Raw genomic sequence first — 26717 nt, 5'->3', positions numbered from 1 at the left:
ACCCCAACATGCATGTAGCATTCTCCACCTTCAAAGTAGAGACCAATATGTGTGATTTATTATTTATATAAGTGGCAATTATCTGATTACCAGTTTATGTATATAGTACAGGAATCATCACCGTTTGACAATTAATATTGCCAGTGATCTCAAGCAACAGTTGATTCTCTGTTTGCAAACAGTTGTTTTATTGCAACAGTTTTCTCAGCTGGGAACGCTTTTTTCAATTAATACTTTCTATAGGAGGAATTCCTATTTAGATATGTATCAGAATGGAAAAAATACTAATGTGATCTGAAAGATGAACATGTCATTTGCTAATCAATCATTCATGGTCAGATAAGGGTGTGATACGGGCATGACTTGTAAATGAGGATGGGAATTTGTGGTCATTTGGTTTCAAAATAACAACTTCTGTATCTCATGCATCCAATTCTACCACAATGGATTACAGACAAAGGAGTCACAACCACAGCTGAAACCACTGTTGACAGTTGTCTTAAGGCTCTTAGCCAGGTAAAGCGCCTGCTATATATTTTAAATCCAGACAGTGGGACATTTATCAAGTAAGGCTGCCAGAGAATCAGTCACTTAACTAGTACAAATCAAGCTATTACTTATGTAACTAGGAATTTGCAGTGGCTTCAGCTGTGGCCGTGACTTCTTTGTCTATAATTATTTGTGGTAGAAATGGATGCATAAAATACAAAAGTTGTTATTTAAAAGCAAATGACCGCAGACCCCCATCCTTATTTACTCACCTCCCCAACAAATAAACATCAGTATGAAAAATAACGATGCTTACCATAATCACCAGCTAAAGTCCCATAGTCATGTAATCTAGCCTCTGCTTTATGCTCTACTGGAGACTGGATGGTTTGTAACAACTACTCAGCTTCCTGCAGTGACATCAGGGAGGAGGTGTTGGTCATGCTTCCCCTCACCTTCCCTCCTGCTGTTGAAACTGATTCTAATGCTATTCTGTTCTCTAGGAATGTAAATGGTTCAAGCTGCCTTACCTTTTTTGTATTCTGCCTGTTTTGCCTTGCTACCTGTCTGACATAATTATTAAATGTCAACACAGTTCTTGTTACCTTGTTTCAAAGCAAAGCAGAGTTCCCCAACCCTGTCCTCAAGGCCCACCAACAGTGCATGTTTTGTGGAAATCCACAGAGGTAGTTAATCAGCTCTGCTGAGACACTAATTACCTCACCTGTGAATGTTTGTGGTTTTCTGCAAAACATGTACTGTTAGTGGGCCTTGAGGACAGGGTTGGGGAACTATGAAGTAAAGTACTGAGTACTATGGATTTTTTTTTATCTCCATGATGCTTTGTATTTGTACTTTTATTATGGTGATAAAAAACATTTAGGATACTGAACAGTGGGATTTTGTAAATACTGTATACAATTATTGCTTGACCCTGTATAAATATACAGCAATAGAGATGTCCTGTAGTCATCCAGAACGATCGTCTTTGATCAGTCAAGTGAAACCGTTTTAGGAATGATGATCACTGTGCAGTCATGTTGCTAGACTATGGCCAAGGATCCTGTTCTGTTTTGTTTAATGGAGAGGAGAGAGGGATGATCAGTGGGAGGCACCAAACAATAGAGGCCATGTCAGTCATTTAGTGATCCATCATGGCCCATCACCAAACTATATTTTGAGAAACTATATTTTTGCTCTAATCTAGACCATTGGGATCAATTCACTCAAGCAACAAAAATCAAGCTTCTGTGCATACTGTAGGTGACGAGGGCCATGGGTCTTGGAACATATAAAACCGTCTACCTTAGGGTACCCAGCAAGAAACCTCATAGGGACGGCACTTTCTCAAACTACTAGGTTTCCAGTAGGCTGTAGTAAACTATGTTCGGCCAATCACAACGCTTTGTGCTGTAAGAGGGTACTGTGATTGAAGAACTGTTCCCTTTGAGGTTTCCCGTTGGGTCCCCTAAAGTAGACTAACACCTAAAGCCGTAAGGGATGAGCCATAAGCTGCTCCCAAGTTGTTCAGTAACTTGAAAGAGTAATTGGAGCTGATGAAATCTGGTGTTGCACCATGGCCCATACTTTTTCTTCTGAGTTTTCTCCTAGGAGATAATTTTTCATCTAAATAAAATAATTAATTTAAAATAACTTTTCAACACTTTGCAATTGAAAAAGTACCAAAAGTAGGTGGAAAAGTACTATCAAAACTATTTTAAGTATTTAGGCTGTTACTCAAAAATACTAATATAGCATCAAAGTTTTGCTTAAAAGTAGGCTTTTAGTTGAAACATCTCCCCACTGCTGCATTTAACTTATCTCCTATCAATGCCATGGTGACAGCTTATCTTTGCTATGTACATTGCTGCATTTATCTTCTCCCTCTCTCCCATAGAATACACAAAACTCTTCCCGAGGAACAAAATAATTAGAGTTAAGTTGTTCTGTATTCCTACAGGGTTTCATTTTTAAAGCTGCCATATAACAAGAAGAATACGTTTTCTTCTCTCATTAAGTATACAGACTCAAAATTTAGCATGGAAAATTCTTACTCATTTGCGTACTCTAAAAGGGGGAATGTGGCTTGGCCTCAAATCAAGGGATTGCTGGAAAAACTGTTTAACTTTGTGTTTTCTCCCTTTACGCGCCATTCTCTGCTCCGTGATGCTGCAGACTGAAGTGACAAATAAAGGACAGAAACTTGAAGAGTTTCACTCTAAAGTTTATGAACTAAAAGAGCTGACCAAGAGCCAGGAGCCCCCTGCAGAACTTCAGGTAGGATTTACAGCTTACATTGTTCATTTTGTAACCTGAAACGCTTTCTGAAAGCAAAATTATTCATGCTGAAATTGTTCTGTGCTCCCTCACAAGCGAAGTCTAAAAATAGAGGTGACTATATGCAATCTGGGTACTGCAAATTATCTGTAGTATACTGCTTTTACAGATGTTGCTATGTTAATGATAAAGATTGTACAATTGAAAATAATGATGGGTAAAGTCCGTTAATGCAGAGCACCAGATTTATTAGATTCTGATTAACTGCTATTAATTACTAGTCTTTGCTCTTTGTCTGATTTGCATTAACTCCTACAAGCAAAACGCAGGCATGTTTTCATTTATTTGGGGGGTTTTTATGATAAATATGTGAGTATAATGACATTTAAATGCACCATGTGGACGCCTTTCTAGAAGCTGAGTGAATATGATGAGACTGTCCAATTCTCTGAAGCAGACAATAATGGAGGCTAACAATAAAGATGCAGCTGTAGATATACAGTAGCTGTCACTACTGGCCAGCTCCAGCTGCTCTCTGCACTGTCAGCAACAGTAAAAGCTCATGTTCCAGATACTTCCTACCTGCTGACATCACCCATATCCATCTGCAAGTGCACACTATCCATGCAGACACAGAATGTCACCATTTCTCCAAAGTGCTAATAAATACAAATTAGCTGTCATCTATTTATATAAAATCGGACGTGCTTGTATGTATGTGCCGCATCACTTGTAAACGCCCTGACTGATTTCAAGGAAACCTATTATACACCCCTTACTGCCTGGAAAGATATATTCTGAGGGTCTCAGCCCCCCCACACCTTGCCCTTTCCCCTGCACATTTGTGCAAAACCACAAACAGTCAAACAGATTTCAGCCATTCACATCAATGGGAAAATTTAAAAGGCTGCCATTCTCACAGTAATAAAGCCAGAGTCCCCAAACTTGGCACAGTCGTTCACTTGGTGGCAAGGTTAAAAATTCAGGGAAAGTGGGTGAAGCACAGAACAGCCAATCAAATTTCAGAAATTCATTTTAAATGGGAAATTATACATTACAGCCATTCTTAGATTGTTAATTGCAGGGTTCTCACACTTGGCACAGTTGGTCATTGAGTGACTGGGATCAATATTCAGTATAGTGGGTGGAGCCTACAACAGCCAATCAAATTTCACCTATTGATTTTCAAGAGGAATATTTAAATTGCTACCATTCTTACACTGTTAATGGCAGAGGTCTCAACCTGCTACAGTCGGTCATTGGGTCACTGGGATTCAAATTCAGAAAAGAGGGCAGAGCCACAAACAGCCAATCAGAGTAGTTTGATTTATAAACTACTTTCATTCTCAAGTTATTGATGCCAAGTACCCCAAAGCTCACAAACTTGGTAATTGAGTTACTGTGTGTGAAGATTAGAAAAAGTGGCCGGATCCAACAACAACCAAATACGTACCTGAGCAACGCTGGGTCTTCAGCTATTATGCAATAAAATTGGAGGTTGCAGTAGGGCTTTGCCATTACTACCCTACCCTTTGCTGAACTTTTACTCTTGCCACCCCACCCCGCCATATGTCTAACTAAACCTGTGCCTCTACACCAGCCCTGTGCCTAACTTCAGCCTCCTATATCCATAGCTATATGATAGTATATTAAATGTATTCATCTCCTTAGAGACAAAATATTTGTATACTGATTATTATGAAGTTCTGGTGCTGGAGTACTGTGCTTTTGTTCTTTGCTGTTTAGTTCCAGTCTCTTAGGTTTGCACACAACTGGCTATTTTAGATGTAATAGGGTGGTACTAACTTGTATATCTTTTTTTGTAACTCCAATCTCTCACAATGGGGTTGATTCATTAGAAGCCATTAATATTGCCATGCGCAGACAGCACACAACAGTATTAACAGTACTTATGTCAGCAGAGTACCGCACATTAAGCAATTAGTGGGCCCCAAGGTACATGGGTAATATAAGTGTTTCTATTCATACATAATGTGCTTAGGGCACATTACCATAGCAATGCTTGTGTTATCCATGTACTGTGGGTCACACTAATTGCACAGGACTTTTAGTGAATCAACCCTGTCTGGAGGTGCATACGCATGCACAATTACTTTTGCCTGCAGGAATTAGGACTCAATCCCTCAGGTGACAGTTTGGGGCTGAGCTCTGTACAGACTCATTGCTAGCCTGTAGGATAGTGACGTGTTCTGTTGCTATGAAGGGGAGTGGAGGGACAGTATTAGGCACATAATGGAGTGACATTGAGAGGGAAGAGTAAGGAAGCATAGCAGTAGACTCAGCTGATGGTCAAATGTGATGGCCCAGTGGGAATCAGGGGCATGCTAGACTCTCATGATCATATGTATAGAGTAACTTGCTGATCATTTGCTGAAGGTCTGTGGCTTGGACTTCATAGCAAGATAGAGGTGAGGCAGCTGAACATGTTCTCATAAAGCCTGTTGTTTATGAAATCACAATTCACATGATTCTTCTTCCATGGTCAATGCAAATTGTTGGTCATTTAACACCGTATAATTACCATAATTTGTTTTCTTCACTGTTGCTTTTGTTTCTTGATATAGTTCATGGAAGCAGATTTAAGACAGAAGCTGGAACATGCCAAAGAAGTGTCTCAGGTGGCCAAAGGGACATTAAATGACTTTAGTCTTCAGAAAATGCAGCTTGAAACATTTATTGATCAGATGACCACCTGGCTTAATAAAGTTGAAGAGTCAGTTTTGAAACATACGAACAGTCAGGAACCAGATGACCTGAAGAAACTAAAGGTATGATATTTTATCGTTATCTCATCTGTGAGAATCTTTATATGAGATCCTAGTCTCATATTTACGGTAAGTAAAAGCATGTAATTGGTTGATTTCATTCTTAAAACTTACTCAACCTATTTAAAGGTGCACTACAGCGAAAAACTGTAAAGTTTAAAATATGTGCAAACATATACAAATAAGAAGTACATTTTTTCCAGAGTAAAATGAGCCATAAATTACTTTTCTCCTATGTTGCTGTCACTTACAGTAGGTTGTAGAAATCTGACAGAAGTAACAGCTTTTGGACTAGTCCATCTCTTTATAGGGGATTCTCAGGGATATATTTATTTTCAAAAGCACTTAATGAATGGCAGTTCCTCTGTCCAACTGCCAAAAAACTGTGTAGGGAGCAGGGAAGCTGGCCAGCATCATTGTTTAAATCATTTTTAGGGAATATACTTATAAAGAATAAAAGCCTTGCTGAGAATCCCCTATGAAGAGATGGACTAGTCAAAAACCTGTCACTTCTGCCAGATTTCTACGGCCTACTGTAAGGCCCCGTTCACACTTGCGGTTCTCTGCCAAACGGACCGGATGACCTGACCGGATCCGGACCGGGTCCGGATCGGAACCGTACGGTTCTGATCCGGATCCGATCCGGATCCGGTCAGTTTGCATCAGGTGTTCATCAGGATGCGATCCGGATCCGTTTGGCAAAAGATAGTAGAAAAGGAATAAAAATGTTGGGGTCTGGGAGGTCAGCAGAAGGTGGACCTGTGGAATCAGGCCCTCCGCTGTTTAGCACTCACCTCCACCTCCGACATACTGCCAACATCTCCAGCATGTTTAAAATCACTGCTGCTCCACTCCAAAATGCTTGCCCATGTGTCCCCATCCAAAATCGCGGCTTCAATACGCATAGGAAGTGGGGTAGAACATCCGGATTTTTAGCCAGTGTGTTGTGCGCTCTCCGGTTCTCATTGGTTTGTATTGGCCGGATGGTGCAGTCCGGCTCCGCTCCGGATACGGCTGCCGGAGGAGCCGGACCAAAAAATAGCGCATGTTGGGTCTTATGCCGGAGTCCGGATCCGGTCCGGATCCGGTCCGGACGAAACGGACGCATGTGAACGGACGCATAGGCTTTCATTGCTATGCCGTGCGTCCGTTCCGTCCGTTCTGCATGCGGTCCGGCTCCGGCACGGCGATTCCGGACGGCGACCGCTAATGTGAACCGGGCCTAAGTGACAGCCTTATAGGAGAAAAGTAATTTATGGCTCATTTTACTCTGGAAGAAACGTACTTATTTGTATATGTTTGCACATATTTTAAATTTTACAGTGCCCCTTTAATAGTGCCTTGATGAGTGGTTCATTGTAAAAAGAATATCACAAATATGCATTTGTAGCAATCTGACAAAAACCACTGACAGGATTGGTAGCGAATTTTGGCTGCTTTGTGACCGCTGGCAGGACAGAGACCACACTCTTATTGCACGTTGACCACTGAAAATACTGAGACCCACTGAACACAATGGGACCACACTGTATTTACAGCACTATGACTAGTGAAAGGACTAGGAGTGCAACCAGTTCAATGGCAAGACCGAGACTGCATTTGTCAAACACCTAGAGGACTAAAACTGGTCTACATTCAATAACTGGACTGGGATTTTACTAATGAATGGGTAGGGGACAAAAGCTACAAGAGAAAATAAGACTCCCTACAAATTTAAGGAATAGAGTAGCAAGGGGACTGTGAATGTGTGTGTGTGTTTGGGGGGGAGGGGGGGGGGCAGGGGGGTTGGATTTGAATACAATAGGGATGGCACTTAGGGGAGTGGTGGGGGAAATGGAAGCAGAACAGTTGGCTGGAGATATGGGGGCTAGAGCACATCTGGAGCTTCTGTGGCCACTGTACTCACCTAATGGTCACCTTTGCGGCATTACAGCCTGTTTACCATAGGTGGATGCAGGTTATTAAACATGTCTAAACATTTTGAGGTAATAGGTATAGTATAAGAACCTTCTGTTTGTGCAAAAAAAGTGCCCCCCCTTTAATAGTAAAAATAGTAAAAAAAAAAAAAGTGTATTCTTTGAAACAAAAAAAAATGAATGTTTACATTTGGGCTGATGCAAGTAATCCAACATATTTCAATGTAGGAGATGCAAAAAGAGCTTCAGGCTCAGCAAAGCAGCATTGAGACCACCCAAGAGAACCTCAATACTCTGTGCCGACGCTTCAGGTCTGCAGAACTGGAAGCCACTGGGGTAGCTATGACTGCGTTGATAAAAAAGTATGAAGCCACCAACCAGCTCTGTCTCAAAACACAAGCAGCTGTGCAGGAGACACTGGAAAAAAGATTTCATGGTAAGAGAAGATCTGTATTCACAATATTTTAAATGTTTAAAGCAGAGTACTGAGACATGAAAATGAAAGAGAAACTGCTCATCTTGTACACAAAGGTAGTGCAGAGCATAGAAGTGTAGTCTGAAACGTGTCCGCTTTTTTTTCCCCATGTTGCGTGACTGAGTACGTGATTTAAATAAAGCTGTGTCATTTAGTCAAAGGAGCAGTTTGAAACCCTGAAACAAGTGTACCGTAAATATTTTTTTGCCAAGGCACTTTATTCTCTTAGTGATCTCTCTGCTTTGATGATAAGATCATGTGTTTACCAGTGTTAGCCAAATCTGTATGTCCCATCTTGTTACTTGTAATATATACTGTACTCTTTCTATAGAGATGCACAAAGAATGGCCTTTATCCATTGTACTTATTCCAAGTTAAAGTGATAATGTCAGACTATCAGGACCTTTTTTATTTTATACATATATAGGTAATCATGTTAGACATCATTTCTTAACTGTGCAAAAGCAAGCAGGGACAGTATTAAGTAAAATCTGGTCGTTAGCAAATATGAATGCAGGCCCCTTATATTTTAATATTGTGCTGTAGTAACATTGTTGTAACCTTGGCAATCCCTGATCTCAAGAACTTGGGGCCACAGCGATTGGCCAAGGTATTTTTTTTCAGTCATTTCTCCCCTCCTCATTACGTAACAGTTTTGTTAAATGATCACAAATAAGATATTTACATTCCATCATACACCCATGTATGTCCATGTCAAATATACGTATTGACATAGAAAAAAAAAACCTTAGTTCACACAAGTTCCCCCAAGATTACAAAAAAAATATGGTAAACTTTCTGCCCCTAAATGTTTCCTACTCAGACAGTGTGGCGTTTCCATAAATCAGGGATTGTATAGAAGATGAAACGCTGCATCCTGCAGTGATCACTGTATAGTATAATTTGTCTTATTTGCTTTCAGAAGCATCCGTATCTCTGTTCTCCCTCTCTGTTGTATGTGCAATGAGCTTCTCAGTATCACCTTCAAATGGTTCCCATCTTTATAATACAGCTGAAATGTTTTCATTTACAGACAAGTGGGGCCAATAATGGAACATGCATGCACAGAAGGAGCACTTCCATAATTCATGTTTTAAATATATGTCGTTTGACAGTTTTAGAAATTATTTTAGAATTCTAAGAAAGTAAATAAAGTCTACATAAAAAAACATAACTGGAAACCATTTTGTGGGTTATAAATTGTTTCATCATCACTTTTTATGAATAACATCTAACAAATTCTTGTTTGAATGACCTGGGACCTGATTTGTGTTTTCCTTAAACAGATATTGATGGGGTTTTTGATTTGTTTGTTTTTATTTTAATACAGATGCCATGAATGAATTTGATGAATGGTTTGAAGAAGCAAAACAAAATGTTACAGGCTCTTCAAACTGGTCAGGAGACAGCAAGACCTTGGAAGGCAAAATACAGCACTTGCAGGTGAAATATAAGTTAGTCCTTATTAGGGTATTTGTGTTTATCCTTGTAATAAAACACTGAATACCTGATGAAACTGCATGATCACCAATGACTGTTCAATGTGCTTCTTCATTGTTCATTGCCTCCTAAATGGTCTACTGTTTTGATAGATGTCAATACAGACCAAGAGGAGGAAGTTATCTTGCTGCTTTCTCTTTACGTTTGATTTTAACATTTTTATCTTTGGGACTCTTATATTAATGCCTGATACACACCATGCAATTCCTCGTCAAATTAACGGGTTGAATGGATAATTTCCGACATGTCCGATCAGGTTTCCGATCGTTTTTACGTTTGATTTTCTGATCACTTGATTTTCACGATCTGATCAGAAATCAGATCGGTCCTGTCAGAAATTATTGATTCGACCCATCAATCTGTTGGGAAATTGCTTGGTGTTTAATAGGCATAACACAACCACTAACTGTACATTCTTTAAATGCATTGTTCTAAGGGAAAAAGTAAATATGTGTTGAGTATGATGTCTGGGAAAGCATTATGCTGACCCACTTGGTGATTTACCAAAGTATAAATGCAGTGAAGAGGAGATACATTTATCTTTGTTCTCTTCAATCATCCAATTAAGTGTACAGAAGCTATAAAAACTGTGAAAGTTACTACATACTGTATGATTAAATGTTGCTAGTCAAATAGGCGCAAAACAGGTTTTTTAAGTATCAGATTCCTTGGTATGGACATCTGCTTCAATTCAATTTTGCACTAGTTGTGCTCCAGTTTTTCTTTACTGGTTTTGATGAATCTTGCCCCACTGTTCTCTAATCTAACTCACCCCACTGTTACTATATATAGAAAATCAGAAAAAATATTTTTAAAAATGTGTTCAGTAAAAGGAAAATCAGGAAGTCAAAAAGATCTATAACAATTTAAATCATTCATATTTCTTCAATGTCAACTAGAGTAATGTTACTGCTTGAAGGTGGACTGTCTATATAGAAAATGTAGTATGCAGCTTAGGCAGCAGTATTTGTTATGGACAGGATTGTCTATTAATATTGGTTTACAATATATCCTGTAAGGTATATTAGATCATATAACAGTCAGTTAGCTGTGCCACAATGCAAAGGCGATATAGGAAGTTCTTAGATCAATTCAGTAAGCAGTCCTTGGGCTAGACTCCCTAACACCGCTACTGCCTGCTAAGCACGTTCTAGTGGCTGCAGCTCTGGCGCTTTGAGTCCACCAAGAGAAAAGCGCGGTATAAATGTTATTTGTATTATCTTGTTTCACAATATCAAATTTTTAGTGAAGACTCATTTATAGGCCTACAAAAACATTCCTGCTAGTAACTAGGTTTAAAATAATCACTTGCAGAGGTTTTCCTTATTTTTTATTACATTCCAGAGTACTGCAAGGTTATTTTTGCTTTTGATGGTAAAAGAATGAAACTTACTCCTATACTTAATTTTGCTAGTGCCAAGTTTTATACATGGTATGACAACTTATTTTCTGTAAATTCAACATAGGATGTATTGGATTCGATCAGCGAAGGCCAAAGTAAATTAGATAAGGCCACTGAAGAAGGAGAAAGAATTCAGTACTGTCTGCCAAAACCAGTTGTCCTCAGCATTCAGGAGAAGACATCAAAAGCAGAACAGGAGTTCCAGGGCTTCAAAAAGCAATGTCTAAAAGACAAGCAGGCATTGGAAGATTGTGTATCTGAGCTTGGAAGGTGGGTAGTTGCATGCATTTATACTAGGGAGATTGTGGATAATTCCTGAATATTAGGATTAGATACTGCTCCTTAATTGTGGCTAATTCCTTAACCTGTACAGCACGGCAGTACTGTGGACTTCACTTCAGCCCCAGATGCGTAGATACACGTATCCTGCAGTTTACAGCAGCGTGTGGCCATGCCCCTGCTCATGCCTGCCTCTCTGCCCTCCGCGGCAGAGTACTGATTGGTGAATAGTAACATGTGTTCCCGTTCACCGATCAAAATGCCAGTACAAAAAAAGTGACAGCTTTAAAAAAAAACGAATAGTTACCGTAGAGATTTTTTTCTTTTATATGTATGTCATAAGGGTATATCACTATCATTTTTGCAAATTAGGGCTTGTCATTATTGATTTAGTGTAAAGAAACACAAATAGAAAAAATACACCTTTATTTCCCCAAAAAATATTGTCACCATGCATTGCACTACGGACACAATTTAAATCTTCTAATAACCTGGACAAATGGGCAAATAATACTTGTGGGTTTTATTTATAACATTTTTTTTAAAACAATAATGGCTGAAAACAGAAAAAAATGTTTTTGTTTTTTTCATTTTGTTTTTAATATTCCCTTTAAAATGCATATAAAATAAAATCATTCCCAACAATATGCAACAATATATAGATCAATTTAGGGTGATAAGTATCGTTAAAGTTATTGGCGAGTGAATAGGATGAGGGTGAAATGTGAAAATTGCTCTGTTTTTTTAGGGGAAATAACCTGTTGTAATAAAGTGGTTAATATTAGGATTAGGTACCGTTCCTTAATGCATACACAATTGAATTAACTTAAATGAGGTTTACCCATTTGCAATCAGCTGTATTTAAACATCTATAGATATCTTACCTCACACTGCACAGGATGATCTCTCCTAGGTGTAGGTTTCAAATTTGTTTTTTGAATAAAAGTATTAAAAAACACATCTATTCATTTTCCTTACAATGCTACATGTCCCACGGACGATAGATTGTTTCTGATCATCGTTATGATCAATCAGTCATGCCGACCAACGGATGGAAGCTTTCTAACCAACTTGATCATTTTTTTTTCGAATTGATTCATTTTTTTTGGATTGATGCCGTCAAACTGATCGGATTGGTTAGCAGGTTTTCATTTGTTAGTGTGCACCACAGATTTTTTTTTTTTGATCAATGTTAACAATGATCGGAAAGCATTGATTATCCATTGGCACCTTTAGACACACTGCAGTAACTGTTCTAACCAACCCCTTTTCACATCATAGAACTATTTTTTTTTTTAGCTTTTTCGCTGGAGATTGGTTTAAGGTTCTCAAAGATGACTGCTACCCAATCTAGGTTTAACATCTGTGGGTAGAACTAAGAACTGCTGTGACCAGTCTATTGTGAATGGTTGATTGCCCGCATCTGCTGGGTGTTCGCCATTCCTTATGGCCCATACTCACGGGCTACAATTGTCGCCGCAACACGCGGCGCGCGCATGTTGCGGCGACAGGTCGCCCGTGAGTATGAGGCGCAACACGGGCGCGCACCCTGAACCGTCGCTCGTCGCTGCTGTCGCCAGGCAATTGGCGCGGTCAATCGCCCGGCGACAGTTGCCGCCACAACCTCGCCGCAGCTGTCGCTAGTCCGTGTGAGTATGCGGACTAGCGACAGCAACATAATAGAAAATGTACGCCGCTTCCTGCGAGGGGGAGGAACGTCGGCGACAGCTTCCGTCACTTCAGTAATCCCTGTTCCGCGTGTGTACACGGAGGGGAACCTGTCGCGCACACGCTCCCGTGTGCTGGCGACAGGACAAAAAGTAGCCCGTGAGTATGGGCCATGAGCCTCTACTTTCCAAAGTCATAAACACAGATGCTTGGCCAAGACAACTGTTTGTTTATATATAGGTCTGTCTGCCACAAGGCTCTGAACGATGTTAGGTTGTGCCTGTGTATCTGCCCGTCCTCTAAACATGAACAGGTTTAGGGTAAATTGTTTTAAACCGGTATGCAGTGAAATGCTGCCACCAAATGGAATGAATTATAGAGTAATGCACTTAGTTTATGCTTTCAGCTTTGAAGATCAACATAAAAAATTAAGTTTATGGATTCATGAGTTAGAGGAGCGGATCAGGACGGAAACTCTTGGAGAGAGCAAGCAACACATTCCAGAAAAGAAAAATGAAATGCATAAAGTGGAAATGTTTCTAGAGGAATTACTGGCTGCAAGGTAAATGTATTTATTTATTTATTGTATTTATAAAGCGCCAACATGTTACGCAGCGCTGAACATTAATTTAGGTTACAGACAATATTTAGGGGTGACATACAGAAATATGACAATACAGGAATACAAGAAAACCAGATCACACAGCACAGTATGAGTACCAGGTAATGCTTAGTCAGTCACTAGAGGGGAGCATGGAGATTAGGCAAGTTAGGTTCACTCAGATGCATAGCATGGGTGCACAGTAATGGAGGAGCATGATCAGGTAGGACACAAAATGAGGAGGACCCTGCCCAAAGGCTTACAATCTAGAGGGAGAGGTAAGGACACGAACGGTAGGGGACCAGAGTTCAGCTGTAGGTTTAGAGCACTTGTGAGGGGTAGTAGGCCAGAGTGAAAAGGTGAGTTTTGAGGGCTTTCTTGAAGATGTTGAAGGAGGGGGCTGCCCTAATGGGTGGAGGTAGGGAGTTCCATAGTGTTGGAGCAGCTCTTGAGAAGTCCTGGAGGCGTGCATGGGACTGGGTGATGCGGGAGGCGGTTAGGCGAAGTTCATTGGAAGAGCGGAGTGAGTGGCTTGGTGTGTACCTCTGAGTAAGATCGGAAATGTAGGTTGGACAGGTTTTGTGGACAGATTTGTAGGTCAGACACAGTATCTTGAATCTGATTCTGGACTGGATAGGAAGCCAGTGGAGGGATTCTAGGAGGGGATCTGCCGTGGTGGAGCGAAGGGAGCAGTGGATAATTCTGGCTGCCGCATTCATGATGGACTGCAGTGGGGCTGTTCGGGTCATAGGGAGACCAGACAGCAGGGCATTGCAGCAGTCATGTAGGAAATTATGAGGGCATGGATGAGGAGTTTGGTGGTGGCAGAGGTCAGGAAAGGGCGAATCTTACAGATGTTACGAAGGTGGAAGTTGCAGGACTTTGTGAGGTTTTGGATGTGGGAAGTGAAGGAGAGTGCGGAGTCCAGGGTGACACCCAGACAGCGGGCATGAGAGGTAGGCTAAATGGTAGTGTGGTTAACAGTGACATGCACATCTGGGAGGTTCGTGGATGGCCGGGGTGGGAAGATCATAAATTCCGTTTTGTCTAGATTTAGTTTCAGGAACCTAGCGGACATCCAGGAGGAGATCACCATCACTTTAAAAAATTACCATTTAATCCAACATCATTAAAAAAGAATGAATCAGCTGTACACACTGTTAAAAATATATACTTATCAGACACATCAGTGAATATAGAGGTGCAGAGGATGAGTCGACGGCCGTTTCGCCCCCACTTAGGGCTTTCTCGAGAAGGTTCGGTCTCGAGAAAGCCCTAAGTGGGGGCGAAACGGCCGTCGACTCATCCTCTGCACCTCTATATTCACTGATGTGTCTGATAAGTATATATTTTTAACAGTGTGTACAGCTGATTCATTCTTTTTTTAATGATGTTGGATTAAATGGTAATTTTTTAAAGTGATGGTGAGCTGCTCCTGGAATCTTTACCCCTCTCTTTTGAAAATAATGAATGACCTATGTAATCATATCCGGTTGATGCACCACCAGCGTTGAAGTTGTTACAGTGGATTTCATCGTGTGCACTCGCCACGCATTGTCTTTACCCAAAGGAGGACATTCAGGAGGAGATGGCTGATAGGCAGGAGGAGACCTTGTCCATGGTAGTGGTGGATATGTCAGGGGTGTGGAGGTAGATCTGGGTGTCATCTGCATACAGATGATAGTTAAAACCCGAGGAGGAGATAACCTTGCCAATGGAGGATGTGTATAGGGTGAACAGTAGGGGGCCAAGGACTGAACCTTAGGGGACTCCCACCAAGAGGTGGTTGGGGGTGGACGAGGACTCACTGAAGGCGGTCGTAAAGGAGCGGTTGGAGAGGTAGGATGAAAGCCAGGACAGGGCGAGATCGTGAATGCCCAAAGACTGGAGGGACTGGAGGAGTAGGGGATGATCTACTGTGTCAAAAGCTGCTGAAAGGTCAAGGAGGAGGAGAATGGAGTGTTTACCTTCAGCTTTAGCTAAGGCAAGGTCGTTGACCACTTTGGTGAGAGCAGTTTCGGTTGAGTGGGCAGGCCGAAATCCAGATTGCAGTGGGTCTAGCAGTGAGTTGGCATTGAGGTACTGGGTCAGGCGTTTGTGAACCAGACGCTCAAGGAGTTTTGAGGCAAAGGGGAGAAGGGAGATAGGACGGTAGTTGGAGGGTAGCGAGGGGTCGAGGTAAGGTTTCTTGAGCAGGGGTAGTACAGTGGCCTGCTTGAAGTTTGAGGGGAAGGTGCCTGTGGATAGGGAGAGGTTGAACAGGGTAGTGAGGACTGGGGCCAATTCCGTGAAGTGAGGCTGGAGTAAATCAGAAGGGATGGGGTCAAGGGGGGAAGTAGTGGTATGGGAAGTCTGCAGTAGGTGGTTGACTTCCTCGGTGGTAGTAGGAGTGAAGGATGTGAGGGGACGATAGGGTGGAGGAAGAGCTGGTTGGGAAGGGGTGGGAGGTGAAGATTGGAGATTGGATATTTCTTGGTGGATAGAGACAATTTTGTTGGGGAAGTGGGTGGCTAAATCTGTGGAAGCGAGGGAGGAAACGGAGGGTGGGGTGGTGGGTTTAAAGGGATACTTAAGTCAAACAAAAAAAATGAGTTTTACTCACCTAGGGCTTCCAATAGCCCCCTGCAGCTGTCCGGTGCCCTCGCCGTCTCCCTCCGATCCTCCTGGCCCCGCCGGCAGCCACTTCCTGTTTCGGTGACAGGAGCTGACAGGCTGGGGACGCGAGTGATTCTTCGCGTTCCCAGACACATTAGCACCCTCTATGCTGCTATATGGTATATGATATATGCTATAGCAGCATAGATGGCGCTATTGTGGCCAGGAACGCGAAGAATCACTCGCGTCCCCAGCCTGTCAGCTCCTGTCACCGAAACAGGAAGTGGCTGCCGGCGGGGCCAGGAGGATCGGAGGGAGACGGTGAGGGCACCGGACAGCTGCAGGGGGCTATTGGAAGCCCCAGGTGAGTAAAACTCATTTTTTTTTACTTAAGTGTCCCTTTAAGCAGGGAGTTGAAGGGCAGTGTGGAACTGCAGCAGGTTGGTCTTGTACTGCAGCAAATCCTGGTTAAGTCTAGTTTTTCTCCATTTCCATTCAGTGGCGTGTGTTTTCCTCTGGAGGTTGCGAGTATGGGTAGTGCGCCAGGGCTGGGGGTTAGGGGGTCGGTTGCGGCGAAATATTGGTGGAACAGCTTTCTCTAGGGCTGATGAGAGAGTTTGGCGATACTAAGCTGCAGCAAGATTAGGACAGGTTAGGGTGGGGAGAGTGGAGGAGAGGGCATGGAGGGGGTCAGCAAGGACACTAGGGTTGAGCTTGTGTAGGTCTCGCTGCCATCGACCAGGTGGGTGGGTGGGTAATTTGGAGGTGCCTTCCGTGAGGAGGTTGAAGGTGAGAAGGTGATGGTCTGAGGGTGGAAAGGGTGCAATGTCAAGGTCTGCAATAGTGGTGGATTTAGTGAATATAAGGTCGAGAGTGTGACCTGCAGTGTGAGTGGGGGTGTTGGCGTGTTGTACTAGTCCAAGTGAGTTGGCAATGGTGAGTAGCCGGGTCACAGCGGAGCTCTGGGCTTCATCGATGGGAATATTGAAATCCCCAAGGATGATGTTGGGGAGGTCAGAGGAGAGGATGTGAGGGAGCCAGGAGGCAAGGTCATCGAGAAATTGTGGGGTGGAGCCCGGAGGGTGGTATAAGACCGCAACAATGGCCGGGAGGGGGTGGTAGAGGCGGATGGTGTGGGCCTCAAATGACGTGAATTGTAGAGAGGTAGGTGGGGTGAAGACACGGAAGGTGCAGGATAGGGAGAGGAGCAGACCCACCCCTCCCCCATTCCTGTTGTCTGGTCTGGGGGTGTGACTCAGGTGAAGCCCCCCGTAGGAGAGGGCAGCCTCTGCGGCAGAGTCAGAGGGGGTGAGCCATGTCTCAGTGAGTGCGAGGATGGTGAGGGATTTGGAGAGAAATAGGTTGTGGACTGCTGTAAGTTTATTGCGGACGGATCTGGCATTCCAGAGACCGCAGGGTAGGGGGAGCATGTGTTTGTGGGTGGGATGGATAGAAATATGGTTGGAGCAAGGATGGGTGTTGAGGTTATTTGTGGACAGAGGGCAGTGAAGTGTATGAAGCAGGTCAGCAGGGGATGCTTGTCTGGCAGCAGGCTGTGGCCCAGGATTGGGTGATATATCACCAGCTGCAAGTAAGAGTAGGAGGGAGAGAGTAAGCAAATGTGAATGGGATTTAAATGTTTGTGAGGTTTTTGAGCTGCTGGAGGGAGAGAGAGATTTCAGTAAATGGATTTGTTTTGCTGCCGCATTTCATGGAACAACCAGAAAGTCAAATTGTATGCACTCTGTTACTGTTCCCTCTACATGCATGTTCTTTTATTGTTTTATAGAGACTCATTTGATAAGCTTTGTCAGCGAGCTCAATCCCTCCATGAGGAGAGGCGTGGGGATGGACAAGAGGTTCGCCAGTCCTCACTGCTCCTCACAAGCTATCAAAACTTAGTGAAGATAATTAAGGAGAAACTCCGTCTGTGCCAAGTGGCTCTACAGGAGCATCAGATTTTTGAAGAGGCATTGCAAACCACATGGGCATGGCTGAAAGATATTCAGGACCAGCTCTCCACTACTGAGAGTACTGTGGGTAGTAAAAGCACACTTGAGAAGCGTCTGCTGCAAGTTCAGGTAAACACTTATATGTCTTGTTCCATCATAACCGACTTGTTTGAGAAATACATTTGTTACCTGTTGGAACACAGCTCAACCCTCGAAATATTTGTATCTCTTCATTTTGTTAATTCATTCATTTTGCAGTTTTCTCATACATAAATCTCCTAGCCATACAGTTAGCAGTCTCACCTTGCAGTACTAGGGCCCCCAGTTCAAATCTGGGCTAGAACACAAACGCATTGAGTTTGTATGTTCTCCCATGTTTGTGTGGGTTTCCTCTGGGTACTCTGGTTTTCTCCCACATCCCAAAACATACAGGTATTTTAATTGCCCCTCTCTCTTCCTCCACAAAAAATGGCCTTAGATTACAATAGGAACAAGCAAGTAAAAAGTCCAGGTCAGCACACCGTTAGAAGATGCAGGTTTCTTCAATTTATTGCTTCATTAGCACATAAATATGACAATTGTTTCGGGGCCACATTGGGTTCCCTTCTTCAGATAGTGCAAACAAACAGGTTTGTTTGCACTATTTGAAGAAGGGGACCCGCTGTGGCCCCGAAACAATTGTCATATTCATGTGCTAATGAAGCAATAAATTGAAGAAACCTGCATCTTCTAACGGTGTGCTGACCTGGACTTTTTTCCTGCTTGTTATATTGTCGGATGTTTGGGCTCAGCATCCACAGGTTACAGCACCCGGACTTAGGGTAAGGTGTGCCACCTCTACAACATAACTGCATTAGATTACAATAGGAAGAGTGAGGCCCAGTGCACACCATAACCTTTAGCAGATCCTCAAAACGCTGGCGATTTTTGGAGAAGATTTCAGAGCGATTCTAGGCATGTTTAGAGACGTTTTCTAAACACGCCTAGTGTTTTTGGGAGCGTTTTGGTGTAGCAGATTACAAATATTGTTACAGTAAAGCTGTTACTGAACAGCTTCTGTAACAAAAACGCCTAGAAACTACTCTGATCTAGCGTTTTCCACAGCGGTTTGCGTTTTTCCTATACTTGACATTGGGGCAGAAACGCTTCTGCAAACCGCAAACGTGCAGCAGGAGGCACGTTTGCGTTTTGCTCTAAACCTCAATCCGCTGGTGTGCACCATCTCATTGAAATACATTAGCCAAGAGTTTTCACAGGCGGATGCGGTTGGCGGATCGCTGCTAAAACCGCTCGGTGTGCACTGGGCCTGAGTGGCTGCAGTAGGGATTAGAATGTGAGCTCCTCTAAGGTACAGTTTGTGACATGGCTGTATATACTATGTAGAAACACTGCAAAAGCGCTATATAAAAACTAAAGAAAAAATGTGTTTTGATTTGGTATTACTACTTACAGTTACAGTAAGTATAGAACTCCAAACAGGAAACTGGTATTTCCTGATCATGCAGGAATAACAAAATATCACAAATATTACACACTAAATTCAGCATGTAGCAAAGAAAAGAAATAAAAAATATATTTAAAAAATCAGCCAAGACAAATTATTAGTAGCAAAGAAAAGAGTCTTATATTTTATTTTCAGTTATAATCTTTTTTTATAACATTGCATCACTCTGTAATATTTGCAGTTTACAACTATACTCTGCATTTTAAACAATGAAACAGAGCAGAGCTAATGACCCTCTGATCTTCCCTGCAGTAAAATCTTATCTGAACAGGGGCGTAACAATAGACCCTGCCAGGGATGCAACTGCAGGGGGCCTCGTGGGGGGAGAAGTTTATTTTCCCTGTCCTGAGAGACTGACAACTAAGGGCACGGAGAGAGAAAACTTTCTGCTCTGTGCACAATTGTTCTAATGACTGCATCTGCTCAGCCACTGATAACAAATCATCATACAAGTGCTCTGTACTGTAGTGATGCTGGAGTAGTCTGCAGAGCTAGTTTTGCTCCATCAGAAATGGACAGAATGAGTTTAATAAGCTGAGGCTGGGAGCACACTCGTCTTTCAGTTTTCTGTGTGTATTTTTCTGTATGCGTTTTCTGCACACCACGTGTATCTGTATGTGTGAGAACATGCATGTTTTATAACAAAAGCTAATGCAATTGATAGAGAAAATGCTTGCAGTGCTTCACTGCTGTCTGTTTTTATCTGCATTGGGGAAAATACATTTAAGTGTTCACTAGCCAATTGAATAACATTGGTTCTCAGTTTACCTGTGCAGAAAAGGAGGGGGGGGGGGGGGGGATGGGGGCGTCCAAAGTTTTGCAGGGGGACCCAGTGATTTCTAGTTACACCCCTGTATCTGAAGTTGTCTTTCACTGTTTCTTTGATATATAAGTGCTTCAGAAAATAGCACTGCTCTCTGACTAAATTAGTCTCAGAGCTCTGTGAAGTTCTTTTGCATAGATAACAAGTGAAGTTTCTTAACGCTTTCTGTACTGGAAACAATATGAGACTCATATCTTTGATACTTATGGTATGTTCTTAGCTGTACTACACATACAATTCATTATATCATAAGTTTACTTTAACTTCAGATTCTCAGATTCGCACTTCTAAAATTCACATTTTTGCATGCATGAAAAAAAATGTATTTGTTGCTCTCCCATTGCTTTTATTAGCTGTTCTGAAAAGAAAGCATGAGAATGTGAATTTTAATGCAAAAAAGTTCAGTTTTCCAAAATGAAAAGTCTGAACCCTCCCTTAGTATAACTAACTAGTATACTGTATACTGTTTGCTTGCTGATTTGTACCGATCTTCGTGACTTTTAACAGTTTCACTGTATAGATGCATGACTGGGTGCTTTATTTGCTTGTTTCAGTGTCCTTTATACATTTATGAAAGTGTATACGTTTATAATAATTCTTCTTGTTCATTCCTTTTCTTTGTCGGACCTGGAATATGACATTGGTGTGTATGTTAGTGTAACTCCTCTGTGACAATGTTCTCTATGTGATTTCATACTTTTTTTTTTGTGGTGTTTTTTTTTTTCTTTTGCAATAAGTAATTCAAAACTATTAAGCAATATATTTTGCCTTCTTAATTCCCTGGTGGTTATCATCCACTACGGTTGGTGTTACATATTTTATTTGTATTTAGTACCATCACTCATAGGTATACTGTCATTGTGGCTGGAAAGCACTAGAGATTTAAAGCAACTTGTTGTAGCTATTAGAATTTCCAGCTTTGGAAACATTAAAGTGGAAGGGTTTAGGGGCGTAACTAGAGGGTAGAGCAATTGTGATTGTGTGTGTGTGTGTATGTGTGTGTGTGGGGGGGGGGGGGTTGTTGGGGGCCCCAACTACTAACCTTCCCTTTCTCCGATACAGGGAACTATACTTCACATCAGGTGTTTTTGTGACTACACTTGGTATGTGTGAGAAGATCATACCACCCCACAAAACGTTGACCCTTGTGAGATGCGTCAAAGTTTTGCTGGGGGGGTGCATTAATTATGGTTGCGCTACCGGAAGGATTGGACCTTTTTCAGCAGAAAGTGATTGATACATGTTACTGACCGGTAATATTTAGATACAATAGTTTGTGGTAAGCATGCCATATGTAGCCCTTTCCTTATCATGGTGAAGAAAATGCCAAGTTTACTTTAGGAAACTAGTCTGCAATGCAAGTTACAAATTTACACCGATAACTGAAATAGCAGTAATGTTATTAAGGAATTTCCAAGTCATTCATCTGCTGTTGCACACAATCAATATTTCTAATTGGATTTTCATTTCTTTTCTACTTCTCTGTAGGAAATAATACTAATTAAAGGTGAAGGTGAGGTCAAATTGAACTTGGCTATCGGTAAAGGGGAACAGGCTCTTAAAAGTAGCAACATGGATGGGCAGATGGTAATACAAATGCAGCTGCAGACCTTAAAGGATGTGTGGGGAACCGTTAGCACCTCAGCTACCAGGTGTCTCAGGTAAGACGGTGTCTCAGGTTTCACGTTAATTTATCACATCAAAGATGTGTAACCTAGGTCAACATGGTTGCATAGTGCATAGTGCTCTCACCTTGAAATTCTGGGTCCCTGGTTTGAAACCCAGCCAGGGCACTGTCTGCACCCTTACATTTGTATGTTCTCCCCATGTCTGTGTGGGTTTCCTCCAGGCACTTTGGTTTCTTCCTGAAACATACAGTTATGTTAATTGGCTTCCCCCTAAAATTGGCCCTATGATGGGTATAAGACTTTGATAGGGTTTAGATTGTGAGCTTCTCTGAGGGACAGCTAAGGGAAGACAATATACTCTGTATAGTGTTGTAGAAGATGTTAACGCTTCATAAATGCTGAATAATAATAACCAAAATGTTGAATTGTCTTGTGTCCATTTCCACAGCATAACATGGACACTGTTAGCTGTACAAATGCTATTTCTATGGCATGTGCACATCATAGTTGTAGCAAAAGCCATGGAAGCCACGTTATTCTGGAGCAGGGGGTGTCAGGAGGTCCTTAGTATTATTACTGGCCTTTTTAATTTTATGTTATGATTTTACAACTCTGTGCTCATGTCTTACATGTTTTGTGCATGTGAGTACACATTACCATTTACACTCCAATCCATTGCTCAAATGTATCTAGGTCTGGGGCCATTCAAAAAATTGCTAAGTGTGATGATTTCTAGCTGTGCCACTAATTTAAGTGTTTTTGCCTTAGAACAAGGGCACTGCTAAGGTTTTTGTGGCCCCTAACAGCACACCATTTGTGCCCCACCCCATCCTCTTACAGGTCTTATCAAGATCCTGAAAGATCTGGAAACTAAAGATTAGAGATGGCCCGAACACAGAGGGAACAGAAAGGTGACACAAAGGGGACACAAAGAGAGACAGGGACAGAGAGACAAAGGGGGAACAAAGCTTGATTTGAAGGAAATCGTGAATCAAATCGAAATCGTGATTTTGGACAGAAATCGCTCAATTAAATGTTTTCCTAAAATCGTTCAGACCTACTACATTCACAAATAACACCGTTTTAGTCTTTATCTGTGTAAACCGCATTTGTCTTTATGAGTTGTGTTGAAGTATTCCTAAAAAATCACTGGTGAATGCTCGTGTGAATAATAATTCATTGACATCTGGAAGTATTTTTAAATCTGTGATACCTGATATTACAGTACAGCCAGAGTTGTAACAAGTGTCTGAGCAATCGCACCTATATCTTTTGAAATCTTTCGATCCATATCTTTCGTAACAAAGAAAACGTCAGTGTTTTGTTTTCATTTTTTCTTTTCATTGTCTTTTGCATGTTTCCCCTGCCTCTCACTGGGAATTTTTTACATTAGCAATCTTTTGGAAATTGATTTTTTTGGGCCCATTGCTCTTGTATTTTGGTGCTGCGGACAAATCCTTCCTGCTCTATAGAAATTAGCATACCTTCAGGCTAAACTAAATATGTTTGTTCATAAGCAAATTTGTCAAGATGGCTGTGAGAGTGTGCAGGGCAGGTTCTAGACTTTTTCCTGAGGCAAACTTGTGAGGATGCACCCCTCCCGATTTGAAATGATCACAGAGCACCCGACAGGGAGCATATGCAACAACTTTAGACATGACATGCTACAGCTCAACACAATAGCACACTGGATGGCTGGGAGTCTGTGGCAAACAAACTGCTCACTCTCACTCTCTATTCCTACTCAGGACAGCGGTGCCACCTCCTCTCTTCTGCCGTGCAAGTCAAATTAAACACTGCCGCTCTCCTGCCTCCCTTCTCCTCACTCATTGTCAGACTTCTCACACAGCACAACAAGCTGCTTTTCCCCAATGACGATCTCTTCACCTTGTTTGCTCTCCTCTCACTTCTCCTCCTACTCTGACTGCATGCTGTAAGTGTAAACACACAGTGCAAGCATGCCACCCCTGTAATCTCTGCATCTGATGCAAGTGTTTCACCATGCTTAATGAGAGAACTAGCTCTGAGAGTGTGCTTTGCACGTACTGTATATGCCATGCTTTACTCTCCTCAGCCTTCCATTTTACTGAGTCCTACAAGGGCCAGTGACTTATGTAACTTTATTAATGGAATAGAGCATAAACATTCTAAGAAAAAAGATAGTGTCTATGAATAGCTGTTACACAACAGGTTTGGGTAATGTCATGTGGGGAAACTGTTGAAGCTTTAAATGTGTGATTTATTAAATATTACAGTATATTGTTGCTTTCTGGTTCTCATACATTTTGGAAATGCAGTGTTTTAGAGGCTGTCATCAATCAGTGGAATGAGCACACAGAGAGGAAGAATCAGATGGAACAGTGGCTGGAGTCTGTGGATCATAAACTTCAACAACCCATTCAGGCACAGAGTGGCTTGAAGGAAAAGTTTGTCCTGCTTGACCACATCCAGGCTATCTTATCAGATGTAGAAGATCACTCCACAACACTTCATCACCTTATTGAAAAGACAAAAGAATTGCACCAAAAGACAGAGGACCCTTCCTTCTCTGACTTAGTGCAGAATGACCTGAAAACACATTTCAGTGACATCATGACTGTGGCCAAGGTATGCTTTTTAAAAATGTTCATTTATACAGATTATGTGTCTTGTACTTAAAGGGGAACTTCAGCGTAAACAAACATACTGTCATTAAGTTGTATTGGTTATGTTAATTAAAATAGATAGGTAATAAAATCTCTTAAAAAACGTTTTAAAAGAACAGGCAAATGTTTGTGAATTCATGGGGGCAGCCATCTTTTTCATGGGGGCAGCCATCTTTTTGGTTGAAAAGAGGTGACAGTGAGCATAAGACACAGTTCCAACTGTCCTTTGTCCTGATCACCCCTCCCAGCTGTGCACGCTAGGCTTCAAATCTCAAATTCAAAATTAAAAACAAAAAATGTCACCAAAACACTAGAACGAGAACAACAACATCAGAAATCCCATCATGCTTTGCACAGCATCAGGGGAAAAATGCCCCGGCAGTTTTCTTCTGTACAGCTAAAAATGAGGCTTGGGTAAGAAAAACAAAGTTCTGATGCTGTGAAACTGTTAAAGAGAACCCGAGGTGGGATTTAATTATGTTAGTGGGGCACAGAGGCTGGTTGTGCACACTAACACCAGCCTCCGTTGCCCCATGGTGTGCCTCCAGGACCCCCCTGCGTGCCGATATACCCCCCGCAGTGCTAGCGACACACAGCGTGTCGCCAGCACAATGTTTACCTATGCGCTGTCTGTTAGCGCCGCTCCCCCGCCTCCTCTGTATCGGCGCTACCCGCCCTCGTCCCTTCCCTCCCGCTGATTGGAGGGAAGGGACGCGGGCGGGTAGCGCTGATACGGAGGAGGCGGGGGAGCGGCGCTGACAGACAGCGCATAGGTAATAATTGTGCTGGCGACACGATGTGTGTCGCTAGCACTGCGAGGGGTATAGCGGCACGCAGGGGGGTCCTGGAGGCACACCATAGGCCAACGGAGGCTGGTGTTAGTGTGCACAACCAGCCTCTGTGCCCCACTAATATAATTAAATCCCACATCGGGTTCTCTTTAAAGAAACGCCAAGCCTTTTCAGTGCTGCTGAGTACATTTTTAGTCTGGAGGTTCACTTTAAGTGCAAATAAGGACCGAGATTAAATGGACCTTAATATTGGGTACTTTTGCGATACAAAAAGACATGACAATTAACATAGATCCCCAACATTTCTTAAGCCTCGTACACACGAGGCCCAAGTGTAGCCAGGGAAATTAAGAAAAAAAAAAAGCAGCGACAGCTCGTCGCCAGGTCCCTCTGTGCAACAGCCGTACACACGGTGCACAGAGGGACACAGATTCGGCGGAAGCTGTCACAGAAGGTTCCTCCCCCCCGCCGTCCCCCCGCCGGAAGCTCCATACATTGTGTATGGAGTTACTGTCGCTAGTCCGCATACACACAGCGGACTAGCGACAGTTGCGGCGAAGTGGCGATTGACCAAGTCAATCGCCTGGCGACAGCTCTGACAAGCGACGGTTCGTGGCGCGCGCATCATACACACGGGCGACCTGTCGCCGCAACACGCACGTGCCACGTGGTTGCGGCGACAGTTGTAGCCCGTGTGTATGTCGCCGCAACACGCACGTGCCACGTGGTTGCGGCGACAGTTGTAGCCCGTGTGTATGTAGCTTAATTGAGCAAATCTAAAGTGAAAAAAATAAAAATAAAATTATGAAATCATGATGTAGCATATGTTGTATGTGTAGCACAGCTAAGAAATAGAACGTAAGTAGCAAAGATAAGAGTTTAATATTATTTTCCGGTACAGGAAGAGTTAAAAAAAACTTCAGTTGTTCGCAGTTGTTCTAAGCAAAAGAGCTTCTCTGAGCTATTCGACCCAACTTGGGTCAAATGCAGTCCTGTTTTCTTAAGCACTTACCGGTATACATTAATGAAACAGTGAGAGACAGCTTGACATATGGTTTTACTGCAGGAGAGTTCAAAGGGCCATTATTTCTGATTTGTTTTTTAGTTTAAAAGACAGTGTGATTTTAAAACTGCAACATTATGATGCAATGTTATTTAAAAAAAAGCTATATAACTAAAAATAACAATATGAGACTTTTTTCTTTGCTGCTAATATTCTATTAATTATCCATACTACACATACAATTCACTATCTCATAAGTTTGTTTTTTGGTTCAAGTTTGCTTTAACAATCAGTAGATCAAAAGGTTGCAGTATGGGACTTAAAGGGGTTCTGTGGGGTGTGCTAAGGGTAAAAACAGACACTTACCTGGGGCTTCTATCAGC

At 42.2% G+C, this 26717-nt stretch overlaps 1 protein-coding gene across 12 annotated transcripts in view; it reads left to right on the top strand.

Annotated features, from left to right (window-relative positions):
- Positions 1-26717, top strand: part of SYNE1 (spectrin repeat containing nuclear envelope protein 1) — a 707535-nt gene that overhangs the window by 360164 nt on the left and 320654 nt on the right. For all 12 annotated transcript variants that reach the window (XM_068232018.1, XM_068232025.1, XM_068232014.1 and 9 more), the window contains 9 exons: positions 2665-2766; positions 5352-5555; positions 7697-7904; positions 9274-9386; positions 10910-11115; positions 13199-13354; positions 17778-18069; positions 21756-21928; positions 24193-24502. In XM_068232018.1, coding sequence (XP_068088119.1) covers positions 2665-2766; positions 5352-5555; positions 7697-7904; positions 9274-9386; positions 10910-11115; positions 13199-13354; positions 17778-18069; positions 21756-21928; positions 24193-24502 — 1764 coding nt within the window. The remainder of the gene's footprint in view (positions 1-2664; positions 2767-5351; positions 5556-7696; positions 7905-9273; positions 9387-10909; positions 11116-13198; positions 13355-17777; positions 18070-21755; positions 21929-24192; positions 24503-26717) is intronic.

The sequence above is a fragment of the Hyperolius riggenbachi genome, chromosome 4, assembly GCF_040937935.1.
Source record: "Hyperolius riggenbachi isolate aHypRig1 chromosome 4, aHypRig1.pri, whole genome shotgun sequence".
Lineage (NCBI taxonomy): Eukaryota > Metazoa > Chordata > Amphibia > Anura > Hyperoliidae > Hyperolius > Hyperolius riggenbachi.
This window is presented reverse-complemented; position numbering and strand designations above follow the sequence as displayed.